Source organism: Perca flavescens, chromosome 8 (genome assembly GCF_004354835.1).
Source record: "Perca flavescens isolate YP-PL-M2 chromosome 8, PFLA_1.0, whole genome shotgun sequence".
NCBI lineage: Eukaryota > Metazoa > Chordata > Actinopteri > Perciformes > Percidae > Perca > Perca flavescens.
The window spans coordinates 24,949,547-24,973,966 of NC_041338.1; the positions used below are offsets into that span (position 1 = coordinate 24,949,547).

The 24,420-nt window shown below is 40.9% G+C and overlaps 4 protein-coding genes and 1 long non-coding RNA gene across 9 annotated transcripts in view; 3 read left to right on the forward strand and 2 right to left on the reverse strand.

The window, feature by feature from the left end:
- Positions 1-1,613: 1,613 nt before the first annotated feature.
- On the forward strand, positions 1,614-8,290 carry cd9a (CD9 molecule a). Of its 2 annotated transcripts, none has more exons than XM_028585878.1 (8): positions 1,614-1,815; positions 4,343-4,445; positions 4,579-4,676; positions 5,117-5,191; positions 5,357-5,458; positions 6,670-6,759; positions 7,128-7,211; positions 7,330-8,290. In XM_028585878.1, exons 1-8 carry the CDS (start codon positions 1,747-1,749, stop codon positions 7,393-7,395), a joined length of 687 nt encoding a protein of 228 aa, XP_028441679.1. In that variant the 5' UTR covers positions 1,614-1,746; the 3' UTR covers positions 7,396-8,290. The 2 variants fall into 2 exon arrangements, with proteins under 2 accessions (XP_028441679.1, XP_028441680.1); XM_028585879.1 differs by lacking the exon at positions 1,614-1,815 and adding an exon at positions 3,172-3,324.
- A 136-nt stretch (positions 8,291-8,426) lies between these two features.
- On the reverse strand, positions 8,427-13,079 carry bbs10 (Bardet-Biedl syndrome 10). Of its 2 annotated transcripts, none has more exons than XM_028585876.1 (4): positions 12,908-13,079; positions 11,587-11,786; positions 10,522-11,502; positions 8,427-10,360 (listed from the first exon to the last, which is right to left on the reverse strand). In XM_028585876.1, exons 2-4 carry the CDS (start codon positions 11,775-11,777, stop codon positions 9,541-9,543), a joined length of 1,992 nt encoding a protein of 663 aa, XP_028441677.1. In that variant the 5' UTR covers positions 11,778-11,786; positions 12,908-13,079; the 3' UTR covers positions 8,427-9,540. The 2 variants fall into 2 exon arrangements, with proteins under 2 accessions (XP_028441677.1, XP_028441678.1); XM_028585877.1 differs by lacking the exon at positions 12,908-13,079 and adding an exon at positions 12,602-12,787.
- Positions 13,080-14,730: 1,651 nt separating this feature from the next.
- On the reverse strand, positions 14,731-23,713 carry LOC114559944 (uncharacterized). Its single transcript, XR_003693148.1, has 3 exons — positions 23,386-23,713; positions 18,546-18,685; positions 14,731-14,774 (listed from the first exon to the last, which is right to left on the reverse strand). It is a non-coding gene; the product is annotated as an uncharacterized LOC114559944 (long non-coding RNA).
- Positions 14,782-20,349, forward strand: syt1b (synaptotagmin Ib). The gene is made up of 9 exons (XM_028585000.1): positions 14,782-14,833; positions 15,941-16,121; positions 17,464-17,645; positions 18,008-18,121; positions 18,266-18,433; positions 18,542-18,709; positions 19,105-19,222; positions 19,625-19,758; positions 19,877-20,349. Exons 2-9 carry the CDS (start codon positions 15,974-15,976, stop codon positions 20,081-20,083), a joined length of 1,239 nt encoding a protein of 412 aa, XP_028440801.1. The 5' UTR covers positions 14,782-14,833; positions 15,941-15,973; the 3' UTR covers positions 20,084-20,349.
- The window catches only part of otogl (otogelin-like), a 28,413-nt gene continuing 27,045 nt past the window's right edge, over positions 23,053-24,420 (forward strand). For all 3 annotated transcript variants that reach the window (XM_028584997.1, XM_028584998.1, XM_028584999.1), the window contains exon 1: positions 23,053-24,002. In XM_028584997.1, coding sequence (XP_028440798.1) covers positions 23,930-24,002 — 73 coding nt within the window. In that variant the 5' untranslated portion in view covers positions 23,053-23,929. The remainder of the gene's footprint in view (positions 24,003-24,420) is intronic.

Sequence of the window (24,420 nt, forward strand, 5' to 3'; positions counted from 1 at the left end):
GCGGTTTTGAGTACTGAAAGGTGTTTCTTTTGAAACTTCACAGGTGTGTGGTTGAGATTAGAATGAAGGTTGAGTTCAAAGTTGGGTGGGGTCCAAGCAAAGGCCCTGGAAGTAAGGCCCCTGGCCCGATAACTGTGCAAGATACAGTTAAGAAATTTTACAGGTGTGTAGTTTAGACCAAAATGAAGGCTGAGCTCGAAGATGGGTGGGGTCCGAGCAAGGGCGAAGAAGTTGGGGGTAGGAAGTAGGGAAGGGGCCATTGGCCCAACCACTTTACACCATTGGTCCGATTTGGCATCATGGCTGGTATGATCCCATCACAAGATGATCTCTAGAAGCGGTCAGGCCGCAGGTTCGACTCCGACCTGCGGCCCTTTGCTGTGTGTCGTTCCCCCTCTCTCTCCCCTTTCATGTATTCATCTGTCCAATGGAAATGAAGGCCTAAAATGCCTGAAAAAATTATCTTAAAAAAAAAGATGGTCTCTAGTATTAAGTCTAATTTTTTAATTGAGAACAATCAATCAAGATGGCAGTTGTAAATTTTAATAAATAGTTGATAATGGATTTTTGGTCCAGATCCTCTGGAACTCTTTTCCAGGAGATAAGTGGTCAAAGGACTGTTCTTTCTAGTGAAATTCTTAATAATGACCTGAACTATCAACAAGTAATCTTGTTTTCATCATTAATAAAGCTATTAGTTAAAACTTATAAACCCTTTATTATGGGTATTATTATCAGAAAGTAGTGCCCAGTTTCTTTTAACTGTCTGTGGATATACTGTAAAATGTGATGTAGCCTACACTTAGGCAGTAATGGTTAGAAAGCTTGATGCAGACAGCAAAACCAATATGCACACAATACACATACTAAAATAGATGATAGCCTACTACAAATAGTCAAAATTATGTATGTTATAAATGTATAAATGTTATATGTTATATATGTTAATAATAAGAGATGGCCACTTTGTGTTTGTTTGCCTGTGTGTTTGTGCGTGTGTGCTGCCTGTCTGGGAGAGAGCAGCTCGTGCACCGTGTTCATTCATGTACAGTATATTCAATCCGTGAACGCGCCTTTCTTATACTGGCAAAATTACGTCATCGCACAGCCCGGGGTGCTGCAGGAATTCGCGGTCAAAGAACCCACCGCAGGCTGCTGTACCGTTGTATGCCGGAAAAAGACACGCTGAGCACAGACGATAGGTTCTCGATGAGAGCTACCATTAAATGAAAGTAATTTGTAATCTTATTTGGAGACAATAAAAATACTATTAATTGCAATACAACTTGAAAATGCATACTTAGTTTCACACATGTTATGCCAAGCCCCTCTATATGAATATGATAACTAGTATTGTGATGAAAATGCCACCAAGATGCTAAAAAGATCGTTACATGAAAAGTGTGTGGTGTGTGTGTGTGTGTGTGTGTGGGGGGGGGGGGGGCAATCCTGCAGGAATAGCAGGCTACAGATTTTTATTTAGAGATATTTTAGAAAGCAAACGGGAAACCAAATAAAGTAACAATATGTAAGAAATAAAGAACAAATCTACAGGAGGTTTTGCCTTTGCAGTCCGTTATGTGTGTGGGCGGTCCACTACAGGCGCGCACAGCACGGCGCGCGTATCAGCGCCGGCGCGTCTGCAAATAACCTCATTCTGCATAGCTGTTATTTAGAAGGTCTTCTATTCCACCGTGGGTTTGAGGTGATACCAGCAATAGTGAGATCTAAAGCTCAAGTACCGCCATGGCTGCACTGTCGGGAGGAGAGATGTGCATCAAATACCTGATGTTTGCCTTCAACCTCGTATTCTGGGTGAGTTTGAAGCGAGGAAATGTATTGTTCTCATAGAAAAATATACATCCTGTCTATGTTTCCTGTATATGTGTTTGTGAGTGTGTGAGTGAGTGAGTGAGAGAGAGCTTTGCGTGCATGCCCATTGGTGTGTGAGCAGGATACTATACTGAATTAAATTATACGGCGTCCCAGATGCAGAATCATACCAAGCGTTCACAGCCTCGCTTACTTATCACAGTATATTCTAAGGAGCCCCCAGAATAATTCGTGGCACTGGCCACCACGAAACACAAAGTGTCCCAATACGCGTGGAGACCAAGCGGGCAGGAAGAATAATCCCCAGTGGCCAAGTGACCCAGTTCCACCGAGCAGACTACACTCGGGAGTTTGCGCGCACGGCATTCTTTGCAATGGGGGGAGGGGGCGCTTTATTGTGGTGGAGAATGTGACTGATATAATAATAATTAAGACTTCTGCTTCCTCACGTGATGTGAAAAGTTGCGCATGTCGGTGAGCCAGACTGTGTGTATGTGTGAGTGAATCCTTGATATCCCATAGGCTATTTGTGTCCTCCTAAGCCTGCAGGGTGTGTCTTGTTGTGTCCGTTTGTTTGTCATTTGTGTGTGTGTGTGTGTTTGTGTATGTGTGACAAAAATGAACCAGGCAACAGAACCAATTTTGGGTAATCAAAAGATTCAAAGATGCAAAAAAGTTGATTTGATTTGTAGAAAACCAACAGTGTCAGTGCGGAACAACAATTTAAGCAAGCAGGAAGGTGAAAGTGTAACTCTTGTAAGCCTGTCCACAGTGCAGATGATTCCCATTATCAGGAAGTGAAGATGTGACACTCGTCATAACACTGTTCATGCAGCCACAAATTACATGACACGGATATCTGATCTCACTCCATGCGCAGCTTTGTGTCAGTGCATCAAGAGCAAGGTTCACGGACCTTGCTTTCAATAAAAACAGCTTCTGGGAGTAGGAATGGGAAGTAGTCATATGTGGGAGCAGTCTATTGATTGTAGTTACACAGTTCAGACACCATAGCAGTATACGTATATGCTGCTAGGCAGGTATTTAAAAAAAAAAAAGAAGCTTTTATGTCAACATGCCTCGACAGAGCCCTCTGTGCTGCTACCTCCCAGTTCATAAAACACTCTTTGCCGGCACAACCGGCACAAATGCAGTAGTTACAGACACAAACTGTACATCCATGAGAATGGGACAAAAGAGAGGAAAGAACACTGGCAGGAATTCAATGGAGGTCAGTTTTTCAGGTAACACAGCTCTCTTGCCACTCCTTAACTGAACAGTCAGGTGACTGTACGAAGGCGTGGTAATAAAAACGCATTCTCTTTCCACCACCTTTTTCAACTGACACCATTATGCTTCACTTCCTCTTGGGAAGAGGTTAGTTATTAAATACTCCTAGCGGTGCATTGTGTAGACTGAATCAACATGGCTGTCGCTGGGGGAATCAAGTGTGTGAAATATCTAATGTTTGTTTTCAACTTTTTCTTCTGGGTAGGTGTGATTTCCTTTTTATTGTGTCTTATTGTAGTAGTAGTAGTATTGTAGTAGTAGTAGTTGTGTGTGTGTGTGTGTGTGTGTGTGTGTGTGTGTGTGTGTGTGTGTGTGTGTGTGTGAGACAGATAGAAAGGTGGAGAGACTTTCTTATACTTTGCACTTTTGTGGTTGCTCTAATCTGCCATTTTCTTCATACTATGTAACATTTAAAAAGAATATACAAACAAAGTATACACAATGGAAAACGAAAGCACAGTAGTATATACACAGAAACACACACACACACACACAAACCATCTGAATAAGCGATTGCTATCTTTCACTTAGGCTTTCAAAGTAAAACATTCACTGACCTTTCTATGCTGACAAGCCCTATAAGCACTGTAGTGTACAAAATGACATGCCAGGCATTTACAGTGTAAATTGCAGGCTTGTATGCTATTTTGTTCACATGACCTGTACATGGGCAGCGGCCTGGGGTTTGATGCCGACCTGTGGCCCTTTGCTGCATGTCATTCCCCCTCTCTCACCCTTTTGATGTCTTCAGCTGTCCTATCAAATAAAGGCCTAAAATGTCCTAAAAAATAACCTAAAAAATTAAAATGAAGGACTGTGGAAATATCTTTCTGGACTGAAAACTGAAACAGAAAAAAACTGTAAGGATGAGACCTGGAGAAGGCTTCCAGATGGGGCCTGTCAGTGCAAATTCAAAAATGACAACCAACGCAACCGAGAAAAGAAGAGTTATAAAATTCAGACAGCAACAAGATAGATATTAATTGGTATGGTGTAATCTTAATCAGCTAAATGAGTTAACAAGTGTGAAATACGCATAAACATGGAGATGATACGTACGAAAAAGTATTAAGCTTAAACCTAATTTCTCACTGTTACACCCTATAATAAGATTTATCCTGCAGCTGTACAGCCAGATTGACAGGGTGCCAAAGGCATATAGTGCTATAACTAATTGCAGTCCTGTATGTGAAAATGTATGTATGTTTTTGTGTTTCAGCTTGCAGGCACAGCTGTCTTTGCTATAGGCCTGTGGCTAAGATTAGACCCAAAGACCAAAGGTCTGTTTGAAGGACCAGACTCTCCATATGTGTTTTACACAGGTAAGATGCGATCAGTCCTTCAGCTGGAACATTAGCCATTATCATTAAAGCAAAGGTTAAGTACAATTTTGTATTATGTCAACTCTGCAAAAACCCTGAATATTCTTGTATGTATCTGATATTCTGTGTGTAGGTGTGTATATCCTGATAGGAGCTGGAGCACTGATGATGGTGGTGGGTTTCCTGGGATGTTGTGGGGCCATCCAGGAGTCCCCCTGTATGCTGGGACTGGTTCGTACCACTTTTATATGCTTTTTTTGACTAACATAAAACGTTGACTCTTTAACAGTTTCTTTCTCTCTGTCTGAGTGAGACTCTGTTTTGTAGTGATCTCACTCAACAGCACTTGGACTTATTATCCTATTCCACTTGAGCAAGTGTGGATTGGTGACTGGCCTTGGGCTCACTGAGAAATATCGACTTCGTTTATCATTGTTTACTGAACAGTATAAAGGCCAGAGAAGAGTCTCTCAACTGGCCTGCACTTGTTCCCCCTCCCTCGTGGCTCTAATCTTCTTGTACTAATCTCTCAGGAGGAGGAGCCTATGTAAATTAGGTTTAGCTCCACTGACCTTACATGTTCACACATGCACGCAAAAGAGATGCGCACATGCATGCAGGCACACATTCACTTGATCAGCTGAGTTTAATTTTGTCTCTCCTTTTTGCAGTTCTTCTTTTTCCTGCTTATCATATTTGCTATTGAGGTTGCGGCTGGAATCTGGGTATTTTCCAACCAAAGCAAGGTAACGTGCAAGTTCAAAGAATGTTACATTGCAATGTTCATAGATAAAGAAATACAGCAGCCAAAACCTAAAACAAATCACAAAATTAAAGGTACGGCAATGAAAAACAAAGTGAGTGATGCATGTATATATAATATTTTCTCAAGTCTTGCTGCTGTGTTGCAGGTGGTGAATGACATCACAACATTCTACATGCAGACCTACAATAACTTCAAGACGACAGGAGATGAGCGCCTCAAAGAGACTCTGCGGGTGATTCAAACCGGGGTGAGCCACATCTGCTTCATTTCTGCTGCTTTTTTACCAATTCAGACTGAATTACAGTAGAACTTATCTTAAAGGAATTTGACACAAAAAGTATTTTTAAGCAAATGCAATGTATTCCCATGGGAAGTTGTCTTTGTCACCTAGCAATACTTTTCAAAACTCTCCACATCAAGTATTTTCAATAATGCTAGATGACTACAGTTACACACATTTAGCAAATTACATTAAAGGAAATGTTCCAGATTTTAAGAAATAAGCTCATTCACTTTCTTTTGTTAGTGTGATTAGCCTATAAAGACTTAACCTGAAAATCCAGAGTTCTTGCGAGAGCACAATTTGAATTTGCTCAGCGAGTCACTCTGGCATTCAGTAATGATGCTCATTAACTATGCCCTTGTAGCTGAGCTGCACCAATCACATTGGTGTATCTGATATAGGCAGGCCAGAGGCGAGCTAAACAGATGACGACAGCACTGCAATGTCAAAGTCATTAGTAAACATTGCAAGATGGCTACGGATGAACACCAGTTGTTTGAAACGGCTTTGGCTGCTACAATGAACGAGTTAGACTTGGCTTTTTATCTAAAAGAGGAACAGAAGACGGCGTTCAAATCGTTCCTTTGCAAGAAGGACATTTTTGCTGTTTTGCCGACCGGATACGGCAAGAGTTTAATCTACCAGTTAGCTCCGCTGGTAGCTAAGGGTATGGGGCTTAGCGAAAACCCACTGGTGGTTGTGATTGGTCACAGTGTTATCCAATTTCGTGCAGTGAGATTTTCAAATGCATGCTTGGTGCCACCCCTCGAGTTGGGCCATTTTCATTACTCGTTGCCAGACCCTTAATCTTTCGGATTTGGGTCTGGATTTCCAGGCTAATAAAGACTGGAAGGACGGGGAAACAGCTAGACTCCAAAGGTCAACACAACTACCAGCACCTCTAAAGCTTACTAATGAACACGTTGTATCTTGTTAAATTTTTGCACAAAAAGTTATGTAAAAAAGGTTTTAGAGAGAGGTATGTGCTTTAACTATTTCTTGCATTTTATACATGCAGTACTTATGTGAAACTCACTTAACTGTGACAACAAGACTTTGGGAACTAAAAATGTTAAACTAATCCTTTAAAACACTTTTTAGATATATATTGATATGTGTTTTTCCTTCCACCATTCCTTGTTCTCTAAAGGTATGACTTATGTGTATGTTTACAGCTGAAGTGTTGCGGGCCAACTGGTACTGTAGTAGATACTGCCAAAGACACGTGTGCCCGGGGAGAGCCACTCGAGGAACTCATTACTAAGGTAAAACTACCCTGAATGTGTGCATAGATTGAATGCCAACACAGCAAGGTACTGCAGTCAAGAGCTAAAGAAAGAAAATATATTTCAATACAAGAGACGATAAAAAAAGATCCAACAGTTGTCAGACATGCTTCAGCTCTGTGAGGGCTGGGGCAATTACTGTATGTCAAATACATAATGAAGGACTGACGTGTGTCATAAGTTAATCAGTCTTCCCTTTGCAGACTAATTCCCTCAGCCTCCTTGCAATGTTACTATGGCAACAATGGTTTACTGGAGCCTGCGTGCTCGGAGGCTGTCCGTTATGTGTGCCATACCACAAGCTATGTTCAGCATAGGTTTAAAGGAATCATGCTTGTGTGTTGCAGAGCTGCCCTGATGCCATTGATGAGGTGTTTGACTCCAAGCTACACATCATAGGAGGAGCGGGCATCACCGTTGGTGTTGTTATGGTCAGTGTGATTAACTGTAACTCATCAAATTCCAGTGTCTGGTGACATTGATGATGAACTCAGTGCAGAGAAAAGACAACACAAACACAAGTAATATACATCTCCTTCTTCCTTACAGGTGTTTGGGATGATCTTTAGCATGCTCCTGTGCTGTGCCATCAGGAAGTCTCGGGAGGTGGTGTGACACCCACCACCACATCCTCAAATCCTTGTTAATGTTGCATGATGTCATTCCTAGAGTCAGATGACTCTCCACTGCCAATATAAACACTGCTTGTTCAAGAGGGATAATCTAAGCTAGCCTGGGTGCAGATATTTCTGATTATTACATAACATCGGTTAGGACTGTGCTGCTGACTAGGCTCACCTTCCTGGACTAGATAGACGCGATGTGGTTATTAGGCCCAACTATAGAATATGTGTCATCTTTGCTTCAGTGACAATGTAGTACAGAAATGTGTAATTTTGTGGTCATTTGATTGAAATTAGTGTTTGTGAACTGCTAATTATCTAAACAAAAGATCATATTATTATTATATATTATAGTATACTGATCACATTTCTACTGCTATTACTTGGGGTCATTTACCGACGAGAAGAGTCACGGATCAGGGCCATAAAAATGGCAACCACCACCACTTCAGCACAATACAGCAGTAGCCAATGAATTTCTACAGTCCTTTTTCTTACAACACCGAAGTCAAACCATGGCGACTAGTAGCCAATTCAATGCTGAGCTGTGAAATGCTGTGATTGAAGTTTTTTCCAGCTTGGTATTAGAGTAGCATATTGGTTCCTTCGGGGTTTTTTTTTCATTTAATTTGTTCCTTCCTTTCTCCATCTCCTAACTTGCCCTTTCTAAAATCGCCTTTAATTTTTGGCACGTTTTGTAAATGTCTTCTACTTTTATTTGTGACAGATTTATACACTTAGGTGGTTGTACGGTACATGTGGTTTGATGATGTATTTTATAATGTTCTTTTCATTTTACAGATTGGGTTGATTTATACCATATGCACTATGTTTCACTGAGACAAAAAATAATGACAGCCAAATAAACCAAAATGTACTGACTGAGAGTTTTATATTATGGCATGCAATGACTCATGTACACACAGTAAAAGTCAAAACAGCTGTAATTCTTTTATTAAGCCTATTCTCAGATGGTCACTGAGTAAAGTTCATTAACTAGATAGCAAAATCTCCACTACTAAATTGACTCTGCTCGGCACGTTAGAGTTAGCTGTGTAGGATATAGGGGGCATGTAAGGGTTGTAGGCGCCTTCATAAGACAAAAAAACAACAACATCCAGGTTCTTTTCCATGTGCGCAGTGGAAAAAAACATTCTGAATACTCCTCCCAGCTCTACCCTCTTTGATATTTGCGACCATCAAGTGTGACTCATAGTTTGATCCAAAGCACAAACAAAGTTAAGAACCGTCTTTGTTTATGAGTCATGCCATCACGATTAATTTACGGAAAATATATGATCAAAACTAGGGGCAGACACTGATTAAACGGTGCACAATTATGCATGTCAGTGAGTCAGTCAAGCTATTTCTAATGACTCACTATTTCACCAAAAAGAGGTGAGAAAAGAGTTAGTGTTCCTCTGATTATAGCAAAAGGAAGTACATTTTGATTTGGATGTTGACAGCCGGGTGTTGCCCTCTCAGACACTCCACCCCAACTACTGAGATAACGCTGATTATAAAAAGGAATGTGTATATATATATATGCGAGATGGTGTCTTTATGTTGTTCTGTGTATGCCTTTTATGTAACAGAACGTGTACTGGCCAAGGGAAGAGGGCAGGAAAGCTGAGATAAGGAAGAGGAATAGGAAAATAGCAACCGTGATGACAACTCAGAGGAAAGTGGCCAATGTCAACATTTACTCACTCACACCACTTCACATTAACACAGTTGATACAGACTAAATTATTTGATAACTGCACATTCTGTCCAATACAGAGAATAACACTAAGTTCTTTGAGGTTTTCTTTTTTACTGTTATTGCCAAACCTAGCCTTGATTCAGGACAGGTTGGTACAGAACCACCCTAACATTTTATTGGCCTATTAACTGCACCACACAATACTACTGCCATGGAATGTAATTTAATATCTCAGTGGAAGTATAAGCTTTCATTACAAATATATGCATCACAAATATATTATGGTGAGACAAATAAAAAAATTAAATACTGTGGCCATACATGCAATCTGCATTAAAGTGCAAATGATTTCATCCAACTATTGAATGATACCTGAGTAAGTACTGAGAAAAAAATATGTTTATGGCTTTCATCTTGGGACACAATACAATCTCAGTCTTCAGCCTCGTCCTCTGTACCCTCCCAGGAAATGTCTGCAAGTCTGCGTGACGGAGTGTGTAAGGCTGTGTGTGTGTGCAGCACGGTGTCCACATGGAGAAGACTTGAGACACACTGCAGCACGGCCACAAGCAGCTGGTATTTACAGGAGACAGATTCAAGGCCAGAGTCCGACATAAAAACTTGTGATGATACGTCAGTTTTTCCACAACAATGCTTTATTAGTTTACCCTCCTCTAGAGGACATTCAGTTTTACCCCGACCCTGTACGAGGATTGTGTTTTGTTCTTGTTTGTATACGTGGCTGAAAGGGTGGGAATGATTTTGAATAAAACTCAGGAGCCTGGTTTGAGTCTGCAGGAAACGTCGCAGACTGTAGGAGTAAATATTTCGGGGCACGCTTAGTAGAGCATTTGCTAAGAGTTGGGAAACAGCAGGGGCACCCATAATTGTGTCATCAGAAATTGAGCAACTGCTGCCATGTTGTAGGAGGGCATGGTTTAAGAGAAACTCAAATGTCCCACCAGCGGGTATAACACAGCCTGGCTCCAACACACACTGCTGGAAGAGAGATGCCTTGACGATCTGATTGTCCACATGTAAACATGTGCTTTTGTTTGGCTGCAAGGTCTTCTTCGATGCTGTAGTTGCAGTTATACCAATAGGCTCCCAAGTTGAAAGTAGCATGCGGATGGCATCTTGAAATGCACATGCATACTGGTCAGTTTGCCCTTCCCCTGGGCCACAAATGACCAGACTACAGGGTTTGACTGTGATCCTTTCCTCTGAATCATGGAAAGCCACATGGACATACCTGTGGAAGAGAAAAAGAGTTCAATTTTTACTTCCATGAATTAAACCAGATTAAGAAAATCCTTATACAGGTAAGCGTAATCCATTATTCATAATTCTTTGTATCTATGTGTGTTACTTTGGATATGTGCAGTATATGAGAGAGAAAGAAAGACCTTATACCTATGGGCTCCCAGCAGTATTGGTCTGCAAAAGGTCAGTGCAGCAACGTGTTCTGGTTCAATCACCCAGCAGTCTGAGACAGGTGTGGCCCCACTTAGCTGGGCAAAGAGAGACAGCTCATCTTCACTGACACACTCCACAATGCACATCTCTGCCTGTGCAGCTAAAGTCAGGACAGCAGCAGACTGTTTCACTGCAGACAGGAGCACAGAGACACCCAAACTCTGCAGCTTTGCAATGACACACTCTAGTGATCTTTCTGCCCAGGCAGTAAACTGCACAATACTACTCTCCTTCCTTGAATTCTCCTCCCTCCCTTGCTCTCCAGATCCCAGCACCAGCACCTCTCCTGCACTGAGCAATTTTGGCTGCAGGCACCCAGTGACAACTACAGCTTTAACTGGCTGGTGGTCAGCCTGAGGGCAGGGCGTAGCAAAGTCCCTGTGAATGACCTGCCCTTCAATCAAACGTGAACAACTAATAGGGAAGCCTGATACAGGTGTATGCAAGGCAGCAAAGTTGTCATTTACAAAATGAAGTGATGAGGACGGTAGGTCACTTTTGAACTTCCAGTGAGTGAGCATTTCACAGGTGAGGTTGCTAATAAAGTCACATTGAGTGCGACCCAGACGTGAATGAAAGAACGATGCCAGCAGCTTTTGGACACAGTGATTGATTGGGCATGCTGGTAATTGTGTTTTTGCAGTGAAATCCTCCCATGAAAGACAGCATCCATACGGGACCACTCCCATGGCAATGATATCATCCAACTCCTCCAATGCAAATGCCAGCATTTTGTCAGCCAAGTGCCTGGCAGTGGAAGCCTCTGCTGTTTCCCTGGAGTTATAGGTGTGAGACACATTAGGCTCCTGGCAAGCCATTTTTTGAATCATCCGTAGTAATGACGCCAGCAGTAGGATAAAGGTCTTGGATCCATCGCCCGTTACAGTGCTGTGTTTCAAGACACACTCAACCACCATCCTAAAATAAAAAACACAAATACATCAAAAAAGGAAAAATGTCACTTGACAAACACTATCATAGTGAAAGAGTAGGGTGTGTTACCTGGCCAGTGGATGCTCCAGACGTAGCGCAGTGAGAATGCGAGTCCCACTACGGCTCAACATTGCCTGTCCTGTGTCTCGGGTGAACAACACCTGTCCTCCTTCAGGGCCAAAACTGCGGAGGACGACTGACTCCAACACACACACAGTCTGCAGAACATGTTCCAGGTGAAGATGCTCTATCGGCAGCATCCCCACACTCTGAAAGGAACACAGGTTGAGGTTTGAAAGAGGATAGGCAAGGGATTGCTTGCAATCACAAGTATCAATTGCATAAAATAAATATATGTTTCACAAACAGGCAACAGGCCCAGGATTTATAATTTTAAAACATCTTTTCTTTTGATTTAGCATCACAGGCAGTGTTCAGATAAAAACTTTTGGCCAGCCATGAAAAGCAACAGAGGGTAATATACCAGAAGCATTCAAATATTATTGGTTCAAAATGCTACATGTGGGCGTTAGAGAATAAACAATATAATGTATGCAGCAGAGTTGTGCTTTATTTGACACATGGCAGATGTCAATTATGGGCCTCATATTCTCTGTTTCAAATGTTAAATTAATTACGTATATGTTAAGATAGTCTCACTTTAAAATGCAGTTCACGAGTATGAATTACCCATGATAATGTATTAACGACTTCTAACTAATATCTGTGTTCACAATATAATATACATCCACTGTATACAACCTAAACAGTGATTTATCATACTGTAATATATTATTCAGTATAGTGTAAATGTAGCCAATAAATCTTCTGAATGAAGAAAGATGGGTTAGACTTTTCGTTAGCTTAAGATCAACAATTTGGCACAGACTGTATCTAGTTGCTGTGGTACAGTAAAGTATACATTTAACCACCTGTAAGACCCAAAAACATTTAGACTCGGTGGCTTCTGCGCTGTAACGTTACCACAATGTCCATCAACCATGAATACATCTCTACAACGAGAGAACTCCTTCTATGTTAAAGGGGCCACTGTATGTTGGCACGTTTTCACAAAAGTGAATACCCAGCGTTAGTTAGTGTTCACTTTATCGACGTCCTGGTTTACTTGGTAGGCGTTGATACACTCGGCGAACTCTTTTCTGATTACTACTAACGTTAACTAGCGCTAAGATAACTTATGTAGCTAACGCTGACGTTAGCATCTGCTAGCTAGCTAGCTAGCCGAATCAATGCGATGATGAACTCGTCAGCGGCTGAGCTTATTTTATTATAAACCCTAGGAATGACTCAAAAGCACATGTTCCTAGCTGCCAGAAAAACAGAAATAACCCATCCCTTCCCATGAAGGCTTTAATCTGAGAGAACTCACCTAACGTTACAGTCCAACAGGTACGCTTTCTCTGTATCCTAGAGACGAGGCTTCTTCTGTGGTTTGTTGCGGTGATGCAATTTAGATCAGAAATTACTATTGCCACCTAGCGAGTCGAGGTATGAGCTGTTTTCTATCCCTACAACCAGAGGGATAGAGAAATACATGGCTCTACTACAACCAAGATCACTGTTATACAATGATTTACACTGTACAGTATATGTACACGTAACTGTGCTGGGATTTTCACTTTTTACGTGCATGTGCGAAAGTATTACAAAACCTATAAAGAACATGCTCACTGCACATGGGAACGTAACTTTACATGCTAGTTTGGATGTTTACATTAATCTGTAGACATCATACGTCCTTTCATAATCTGATAATATGACTTTACAGAGTTGATAATAGTGGTGCTAGGTGTAGACAAATACTTAAGCATATTTGCAGCACACAGGCCTTTGACATGTCACAGTAAAAGCACAGATTAAGGGTTCAAGGTTAATGTGTTTGCATGCTGGAAAACTGTCACATTGTTATGGCTTGCTGAGAAACTCGAAGAACGAAGCCATCATTTATGTTATTAGTAACACGGTCTTCAAAGCGGCTTTATGTCCACTATTTACACACTATCACATGTGCTATGCTTTATTGCAAATTAAAATCAGTTTATTTTTAGTTAATTACTTTATATTCAATACATTCGTTCATTCATTTTCATAGATATTTAACATCCTTAGTTGAGCTAATAACCACAACACCAGATTTTTATTTATATATTTGCAACTGTGGAAAATAGTGTGTCTCTATATGTGATGACTGCTTTGTCGGACTGAATGTTGTGATGTTTATATTTATTTGTTCTCAGGTCTCCCTTGTAAAAGAGATCTTTATCGCAATGGGGCATTCTCAAAAAAAAATAAAGCAGAATTTTCTATACACAAATGTGCTAAAGGCCAAAAAGAGGGATTTCCTTCATGTCAGCTAAAGAGTCCAACATGGGCTTGAGTCAGCTGGCCTCCAGACTGTCATAAAAATAATAAAATAGCACACTTTAAGGAGTGGAGATCCCAATTGATCTCAAATGTTTGTCATAAGCAAAATAAATAGTGTATATTTTTACACATCAGAGACATAGGTTATGTCAAGCTTCCACTCCCCTGCCCATCCCCCTACCCCCTCTCTTTCCCTCTGTCTAATCCCTCCTTCTGTACAGTATCTCTGTGCATCTCTGGTACCTCAAGGTGAACGGGGCAGGGCCGGAACTTGATCTCTGTGTTGCTGCAGAAACCACATCCTAAGTTTCTAAATCAGGCAACATCATCTATACTTAGACAATATGAGACAGTTCTGCAGCTACTGCCAGATGTACAGATGCACACACACCAAGAGAGCTGTCCACTCTGAATGTAAATGTCCTCTATTGCTGAACTCTCACTATGCTAACGAGCCTTTTAAAAGCCATGTCACTACACTAATGAATATGCATCAGTGGCCCGGTGAGGGTGACCTGTAGGGATGGGACAGAGGTCACAAGAGGGTGGTGGGGGGGGGCATCAGAAATAAGCACCCATGCTCCCATGAGACCTGAATGGACAGAAAAGAACAAATTCACAAGGAACACATAACACACACAAACAGAGGGAAGCAACACAAGATGACCGAGCTGCTATTCCCACCAACCCCAGTCCTATCTTGTTCTACCCTCTCTCTCTCTTGCTCTCTCTTGCTCCATCTTTCACACACATGCACTCTTCTTCTTGATGTCTAAGAACTAGTGATACAAAAACTCTTCCCTACCTCACTGTTTTCCTCCGCCTCTCCTGCCCTCTCTGGTCCTGTCATCTTTTCTCCTCCTCCTCCACCTCTGTAAGGAAAAGGAGTACCTGTGAGTCTGGACATTGCTGGGGGGACGACTGAATACAGGTATGTCTCTGGGTCCTTTTGTTTTTTCTCTTTGTTTCATCAATTAAAAGTACTTTGATGTATTTCTCTCTCGACTGTGCTGTGTGAAAAGTAACTGTGTGTAAACCCATGAACGCAGGGAAATAATATGAACCCGGTCTGTGACGGTCATTCTGTTGTTTACCGGATACAGGCTGGGGTACAACAAAATTATCATGGATGATTCATTAGCTAGTAACTCTAATTTCAGTGATTTTCTTTGGCTTTTTCCTGAAATATTTGCTTCTTCTGAGGGTTGAGAAAACGTTCGATGTCAAGCTAAAAACAAGATGTTTTTAAGTAAAGAGCTGAAATGTTGCATTGAAATTATATATCATATACTGTCATGAATTTGCAACATTTTAAGATCAGTTGTAGAAAGAGTTTTAGCTGCATTAACAACTGAAGTTGGGGGACCATATGGTGCGTATACTGAGTCAATTATTATCGCTCTGCAGCAAACATGAGAGAAAGACGGCAATTTATACATTTAGTGCGCCTGTCTTTTCAGACAAAACAGACATAAACAGAGATCAGTGTTCGCTTGGGTGTGAGAGCACATCTGCTGACTCAAACCCAGATACTCAATACCTGGGATGTCTGCAGAATAAAAAATAACATCTAAACATTTTTGCACTTAAGAGTCACGTCTCAGCAGTGGGACTTTTCTCTCATATACTGAGCATGACCTTGGCCCATGATTCTCACTCCGGGCATCTCACTGTGGAACAGCAGCGGTCCACGCGTGGCGCTTCCACTTTACTTGTCCCTTTCCTCTCCTGTGCCCCTCTCCCCTCATGTCAGCAGGTTTTGCAGACACAGCTGCTTGCATATCCTGTGTTCAAGTGTTAGTGCCAGGCCAGCAGAAACAGGAGAAGTCATTTGACACTAATGGTCATTCAGTGTCTATAAGCAGATTATTGCTACAAATACATCTGATCAATAGCATTTATGAATTCATGGAAACTCTGCTCTGTGTGTTTATGTGGTCTGTTTGTCAAATTAGATTTTTACACATGTGTAGTTACTTTCTGTGTTGTTATTTAAGGGCTGAGATTATATTTTTCTGTATCTCTGTTTCTCTGCCAGTTCAATTCTGGATCTGTTGTCACTCCTCAAATAATGACTGGGAACCGCCTTGTTGCCCCGGCTGCACTGGGCACCCCCGCTACTCCAACCCACTTGCCAAATGCAACAACCACTCCAGGCCAAAAAAAATCTGGAGGGCACAGTCCCAACAAGTTCATGAGTGAACTGCACAGCATCCACAGTGAGTTAGACACCTAACTCATTCTCCATCCCTGTGGCCCTTTAGGCACGTCTGGTATACCAACAATGTATACAATCAGCTGATGTACTGTTATGGTGCAGCCATTAGAAATTGCTTCTTGAAAGATATAACATCCAAGCATCGAAGTTTGGTATATAATCATGGAGGTTTTTTGGTAAAGCACATGGGCACCAAAGTGTAATATACTATTGCAATTTGGGGGAATAAGTGCAGTAGCTCTGTCTTGTTTAAAGAATATAATGATCTGTGTTCCTGTTATCATTGGAGAACTGGGCTCAGACAGCTAAAATAATCGGATGGCAAATTAATTCTCAGGAAGTAAAAGGTGCATGGAGTGTCTTTGTTTTCAGGAATGTGTGACTGAACGAGGAAGGGTCACACTGCATATGAAAACGCCAGAGAAGCATTACTGAAATAGGACAGATATGCACGTTAGGTAGGTTAGTTATAAAAATGTATACAGGACAGTTATCTCCCTGCTAGAAGTGCATTATCTGTTTGTATGGAAGTTATGCATTAGTTTAGACATGCCAAAGTTGTTTATGCATACTGCTTGTAGAGCTGTGCACATGTAAAACGAAAAATCTAAACTGCAAGTTAAAGGTTTAATAGGTAACTGATTTTTGGATGTTTAAAAAAATAATGTATAGACTAATACTAAAGAAATCCTTCGCAATCAACACTTATTTTTGTTTGTTTTTAAGGCGCCAGCAAAGAGCCTTTGGGCCCAAAGTGGTTGTGTAACCCCCAGCCAATAACAGCGTTCACGTTGTGCAGCCGGTGTCATTCCCAACTAGCGCATTGCCCCTCATGTCTAATACCGACGTACAAGTCTAACTGGTGCACACGCACACACACACAGACAGGAAGAGGTGTGTGTTTATTTGTGCTTTGGAACACAACCGATGACAATCAGAAAAGAGCGTTTTATCCCTATGATTACTGCTTTGTTCGGCGCCCCCTCTCTTCACTTTACTCTCTAGCTCGCTCAACCACGGCTGGGCTCTCTCTCTCTCTGGCTGTTGAGCCGGGGAGGAGGTGCCAACAAACAGTAATACTTACTACATATTATGGCTTTAAATGCTCTTGTATATTGAATATGTCACTTGATATCATAGTCATACATTGCTTCAATGATGCTTCAGATCAAGAGATAACACCTTACAATATATGTTAATACAGTATAACACCATCACAAAATATGGCCTAAAAATGACCAGACTTGAATCAGCAGCTGATATGTTCTTTACTCCCTATATCTTTGATTACACTGTGTTTTCACACTCTGTGTCCGTGTGCGTGTGTGTGTGTGGATTGGCAGTGCCATCATGGGCTGTTGCTGCCCTTTGCATCGTGAGTTTGTGCGTGGTGCTGTCGTGTGCTGTGTGTGTGTGGAAGAAGTGCATGAAAAAGAAGGACAAGGACAAAGAAAAGGACAAGAAAAAGGGAAAAGAGAAGAGCAACGAAGGCTTTGACACTGAAATGGATGGAGGTTACAGCGAGGTAGGACACACACACACACACACACACGCACACGTATTGTCCTTGCAATGTATCACAGTCCTGACGCCTGGGTCACTCAGGACTAGTAAAACTGTCAGTGTGTATTTCAACTAATGGATGTTTTGCACGTAGCTCATATTGTAATAAAAGCTGAGGTCTAAGATGAGTTTTTTGGAGTATTGCACTGTCTTCAAGGATGTAGGTGACATTTAAACAATAAAGCAACTTTAGATGGTAACATTATCTTTGTTGAATTGCTTCTGGCTGTGTAATGCTATACAATATACTGTAACACAGCACAAATATCATTTGATTACTTGTAAAGCTATATTTTTACCTGCATTTGATCTGTGTGCGTGCAGCCACTGAAAGAGGAAAGTAATAAAGAAACAGAGCTGTCAGACAATGATCCCAAAGAGGAGGAGAAGCTGGGCAAGCTACATTACACATTAGACTACAACTTCACGGATAATACGGTGAGATGCTGCTATTCACTATGGCATATTTTTGCCCACCTTCTGCCAACTGTAAAATGTCACAATTTTAATACTTCTCCTCTCTCTGTGAATTAGCCAGATCCTCATCTATTGTTATTACTTTCCTTTGCTATCACGTTCTAGCTGATAGTCGGCATCTTGCAGGCTGCTGAACTCCCTGCAATGGATGTGGGTGGTAGTTCTGACCCTTATGTTAAACTCTATCTGCTTCCGGACAAAAAGAAAAAATTTGAAACCAAAGTTCATAGGAAGACCCTTGAACCCAACTTCAATGAGACGTTCATGTTTAAGGTAAACTGAAATGCCTAGATAAATCAATTATTTATCCTGACTGAGTTCACCATCAGCACGTAGTGCAGAATATGTTTCAAATGATAGTCTTTGACGTGTGTTCTGTAGGTACCATACACTGAGCTGGGTGGGAAGACACTGGTGATGACTGTGTACGACTTCGACCGTTTCTCAAAACACGATGCCATCGGAGCTGTGAAGATACCAATGAGCCGTATGGACTTCAGCCAGTCTCTGCAGGAGTGGAGGGATCTGCAGAAGGCAGAGAAGGAGGAGGTGGGAGCGCACTGTGAGAGGAGGAGAGGAGTTGAACTTGAAAAAAGGGATGCTCAAAGTCGAATAGGATTAAAAAAAAAAATGCTTTTAAATTATTTAGTGGGAAACAATTTGTAAAATGAGTTTCCTTTTATTGAAATATGTTTTTTTTGTGTTTAGGTAAAAAAGGTTACTGATGCTTAATGTTTCAAATACTAAAATCAAATACTTTCTCCTTTTGGTATTCACACCATATTTCAAAGCCAGGAATAGTCACCTCTGTCTCTGAAGAAGACTGCAGCCTGTTTTGATGTGATATTTCAGCTTCAATGTTTTTTTTTTTATAATTGTGAAGCCATACTTAAGTTTTGAGACAATTCCTCAACAACACACTCACTTCTTTTTCTCTGTATTAGAGTGAGCGGCTTGGAGACATATGTTTGTCTTTGAGGTATGTGCCAACTGCAGGGAAGCTAACGGTGGTGATTTTGGAGGCCAAAAACCTGAAGAAAATGGATGTGGGTGGATTATCAGGCGAGTCAAGCAGCAAAACAAACTGGATTCACAGATTTAAGTTAGAGCTCCATGTTACTAATGTGCTGGGGGTTTTCAGTACAGACAACTTCAGTGCCATAATAAAATTACAATTTTTGTTAAACTATTTCTTTTTTATAATAAGTAATAAGAAATACAAATATGTCTCAGTACTTTTTTATAATATGACAGGTGCACCCTAAATAGCCTAGATTTGTTAGCTCTGTTAGACTTATAACTACTATTTTTAGTGTGTCCACTTTCAAGCAGTTTTTTTAATTTGGGCCTGTCAGGAGCTACTACAATAGATGTGTGTCACTGATGGAGTTACTGCAACAGTGCCTTTGTGCCAGGCTGTTGATCTGTTGTTCGGACATTAAACTTCTCTGTTCTCGCTGTCAGACCCTTATGTGAAGATCCACTTAATGCAGAATGGAAAAAGACTCAAGAAAAAGAAAACAACGATAAAGAAGAACACTTTAAACCCTTACTACAACGAGTCTTTCAGCTTTGAAGTGGCGTGTGAACAGCTAGAGGTACATTTGCACACACACACACACACACACACACACACACACACACACACACAGAGTTAGAAATTCATAAATTTGTGTGTATGTGTTTGTGTGTGTGTGTGTGTGTTTTCATTTATAGAAGGTGCAGATAGCAGTGACTGTGTTGGACTATGATAAGATTGGGAAGAATGATGCCATTGGGAAGGTGCTGCTGGGCAGTAACAGTACTGGGACTGAGCAACGCCATTGGGAAGACATGCTGGCAAATCCCCGGAGACCAATAGCCCAATGGCATAGCCTCAAACCAGAGGATGAAATCAACGCGCTACTTTCAAACAAGAAATGAAACTGAGTGGGCTATGAGCTTGCAGCATTTACCTCAACTACTGTACTTCCAATTTATGCTCCTACCTCTCCCCTGAAAAAAATCGTAACTAAGTAAATCTACCCAATAAAACCCTGTTTTACCCTTGACACTATCCAAGTCACTCTTGGACTTCAAACCTTTTTCCTTCAGTAATTCCCTCCTCCTGCTTCTACCTAAACTGCTACAATGAGTTTTAAACAATATATCACTATGTACAGTGCTATTAAACCAGAGGATTTTTCAAACCTTTGAGTTTTTCCTCTCTTCTGTGCTGTTCAAAAACTGTACACTACACCTGATATTTAAACATGATTAACCTGCAGAGGGAGACAATCAAAAGGCTAATGAAATGAGATCCTCATATGACTGCTATTATGTCAATACTTTACATTCGTAATATTCACTGTTGCCTTTTGCTAGTGAAACAATTGGTTGTTGTCATTTGTTTGTGACATATAGCTAACATAGCTAACGTAAATAAACTTAAGAAGAAATACATAGTAAGAAAAGAGGAAAGTAAAAAATAAAACAATGAAAATAACGTTAACGTTAGCTAGCTTAACGTTAGCTACCTTAACGTTAGCTACCTTGTCTTGATTGGGTGACGTTAGTTGTTATGTGGCTTGTAGCTAGCTAGATCTGAAGGTCCTGTAACGTTACCATGGTTGTACGTCCTTACCCACCCGTTTGTAAATTGGACAGGGGACATTCAACAAGTTTGAATTGCTGACAGGTGGAAGGTAACCTTAGCTAGGCACTAAAGCCAAACACCAGATAATAGGTGCCAACATCTGTAAGGTTAAAGGTCCCATGGCATGAAAATGTCACTTTATGAGGTTTTTTAACAACAATATGTGTTCTCCCAGCCTGCCTATGTTCCCCGAGTGGCTAGAAATGGCGATAGATGTAAACCAAGGGGGTAAGCTTCGCTTCAGAACTCGAACCTCCTATGTCGCCATTTTGATGCTACAAAGTGATCACCTCCCACTCATTTTGAAGTCACTTTGACAGCTAATAACTTTATATCTGAAGCGTTTAAAGACTCTATTTGACCATTGTTTATTTCTAAAGAAACACGACAATGTGTAAAAGGCTCCATTACCTTGTATCTCATGTTATGGCTCCATAGCAGACGTTTTTGTAAAAATAGGCTAACGACTGTGTCATAACCAAGCGACTTACTGTCGCATAGTAGAGGAATTACCGTATAGTACAGGAGAAGCTCGCAGGCAGTTTTGACTTACATGAGCTGTTTAAGTTTAATTACTAATGTTAACTAGCATTTTAGTTAGCAATAATTAGCCTGTGCCTATGTTATCTCCTTACATATACCCATGCCCTCCGTCTCTGCAAGATTGGGAATGATTGAGATTTCTCTTGGCACAGCTACCAGAAGACTTACAACTTTCAGACAGGTTGCTCACGTCACATTTACGTTGTCTCTCTCAGTTGGAGGCTGCGCAGTAACGCTCAGCGCTCACCGGAAAAGTGCTTCTAATATCCTTCACTGGTCTCCGTCCAGAGCAACAGGATCTGTTGGTCCAGTTTATATACTGTCTATGGTGTAAACCGAGCCCTGGGTATTCTGCTCTGCCTTTGAGAAAATGAAAGCTCAGATGGGCCGATCTGGAATCTTGCTCCTTATGAGCAGAGGTGGGTAGAGTAGCCAAAAATTGTACTCAAGTAAAAGTACTGTTACTTCAGAATAATATGACTTACTAAGTAAAAGTAAAAAGTAGTCACACAAATAATTACTTGAGTAAGAGTAAAAAAGTGCTTGGTGAAAAAACTACTCAAGTACTGAGTAACTGTTGAGTAACGTCTGATTTATTTTTTAACACAAGCATTCAATCAGACAGACAAAAATACAAAATAATCATTTTTAGGCAAATTATAGTTCATCCAATCAATAAAATTAATTAATTACAAAATAGCTTAAATTAAAATAATCCAGGTAAATTCAAGTACTTAAAAAATAAAATAAATAAAATAATAATAAATAAAAAATAAATAAGCATAAGTAACACAAATTTCCAAACCTTTAACTTTTTTACCAGGCTCTGCAGGCAGAACTAGAACAAGGTAATGTAGCTGCTGTTTCGCACTTTTACTAAGGTAAACATGCTTTTCAATATGAGGCCGGGCCTCCTCGTCTGTGTCTGCATTGCCGATGGTTGATTCTGCCATTTTTGTTTTGCTACAACTGTAAAGCTAACCCGTCCTGCCCATGGTCCCACCGCTGAGATTGAGTATGGTCATGTGACGAGACTGCACAACTACGTTTGATTGGTGAAACACAGTCACGTGGTAGAGCCTGTAGCGGAAGTCTGTCTCTCTGTCAAAATAAAACATTAAAATGAGACGGGGGGGGATAAAAACAATGACGCGTAAAATACCAAAGAGGTAAAAAGAAAAGTAACAAGTTCATTGTAGCCTAATGTAGCAGAGTAAGAGTACAGTTTCTTCTTCACAAATCTACTCAAGTAAAAGTAAAAAGTATAGTGATTTAAGACTATTCCTAGAAGTATAATTTTTTTAAAAACTTACTCAAATAAATGTAATGGAGTAAATGTAACTCATTACTACCCACCTCTGCTTATGAGGTCATAAGGAGCAAGGTTACCTCCCATTTCTCTGCTTTGCCCTGCCCAGAGAATTTGGCCCACCCATGAGAGAGAGAGACATCATGGCTTTCAAACGAGCAAAGTGGCAGTTGGTCAAGGCCACACCCCCACCCTTCACGTTTAATGTCTCCCCCTCTCTCCTCCTCTGCATACACAGAAATGGCACAAACTAAGGAAAGCTCATTGTGGGACTGGCTCTAGTGGCTGTAATTCTGCACCAAGGCTGAATTTCGGGAAAGAGACTCCAGATACAGTATTAGGGGAACACTAAGGTCTATATAAAAGCATCCAAAGAGCACCATGTCATGGGACCTTTAACCATAATGAGTGGCAAGCTGTCAAGGTCCTCTGACCGTCTCCTAATTCGTAAGGATTGATATCATTTCTGATGACGGACGAGATGACAAATGACCAGTGACAGAGACAGTCATGTTAACGTTAGCAGTGTCTATCCTCCATAGATTTGGGCGCCTCCCTAGAATGCTTCGTTATTCCCATTCATTGGTTTGTTTTATATGCTGAATACAATATGCTTGTCTTTAGCTAGTTCAACTAGCCTATTGTTAGCTCTATGTCTATGTTGTAACGTTAGCTAGTTGTTCATGTAACGTTAACATCCATATATTTTCGTTACAGTAATTTATGAGGTTATCTTACTGTTTTTTGCTGTCTGGCGCATTCTGGGTTAACGTTATTTCCGGTTGGTGTCCCAAGAACCTTTGACACCGTTGATAAGTTTCTGCCAAACTTATCACAAGTGCACTAGCTATGCGAATAAAAGGTAATTCCCTTCCCTGGCCTTTGTTTTGCCCAATGGCACCGCCGTTCACCACCGTTTGTGTCTACGTCAAAAGTGTCACACCCAGATCATGTGGTCAGCCAAAAATGTAACCGTAACTTTAGAGATGAAATCCTCCGTGATGGAGCGACAGAACTAGCTACGGGCTCACAGACCACAGAGCCGAATAACCAAGCCTGTCTGCTGCCTGAGGATAATGTTGGAGTGACAGAGCACTGCAGGCTTCCCTGCCCACACAGGTGTAGGCTACTCGTCATCTGCTCAGGGGGGCTGTCGCCACCAGGTAGGTTTTAACAGGTACGGCCAAGCATCGTCCCGGTGCTACCATCCTAAACCCTTTCCTCCCGGGACCATTGAGATGCACCGTTAACGTTTCGGTGGGACTTCCTTTCGGACTCTGAGATGAACTTAAAGTGGACAGTAAAACGATTTCTTCTTATGTCGTTTTCAATCTCCCACTTGCTGTTACTTGAGGGTAAGTCTGACAGTTTTACTTCTCCAAAATGTTATATTAGTCTTGCAATAAAGTTCGCTACACATATATGAATGTGCACTACGTTTAACAACACAGATGGACATAGGTCTGCCATAGAAGATTCTTTATATTATTAAGTCATACTACCCTTATATTACAAGTTCTTTGAGAATAGTCATCAAGTAACCTGTTATCTTAATTATCCGTCATAGGTCATTTGCTTTTATAAATATTATAAAGCATATATGTATAAAATGACTCTCCCTTACTGCCTCTTCATATTGTTGTGTCTGAACATGGCATCTATCTGCATGTTAAATCATTACAAATGACACAGATGTGAATTGGTAAAATGTTTCTGATTGGACACTTCTGGATCTACATTTAGCTATTTTATTTATTTATACTAGATAAATAA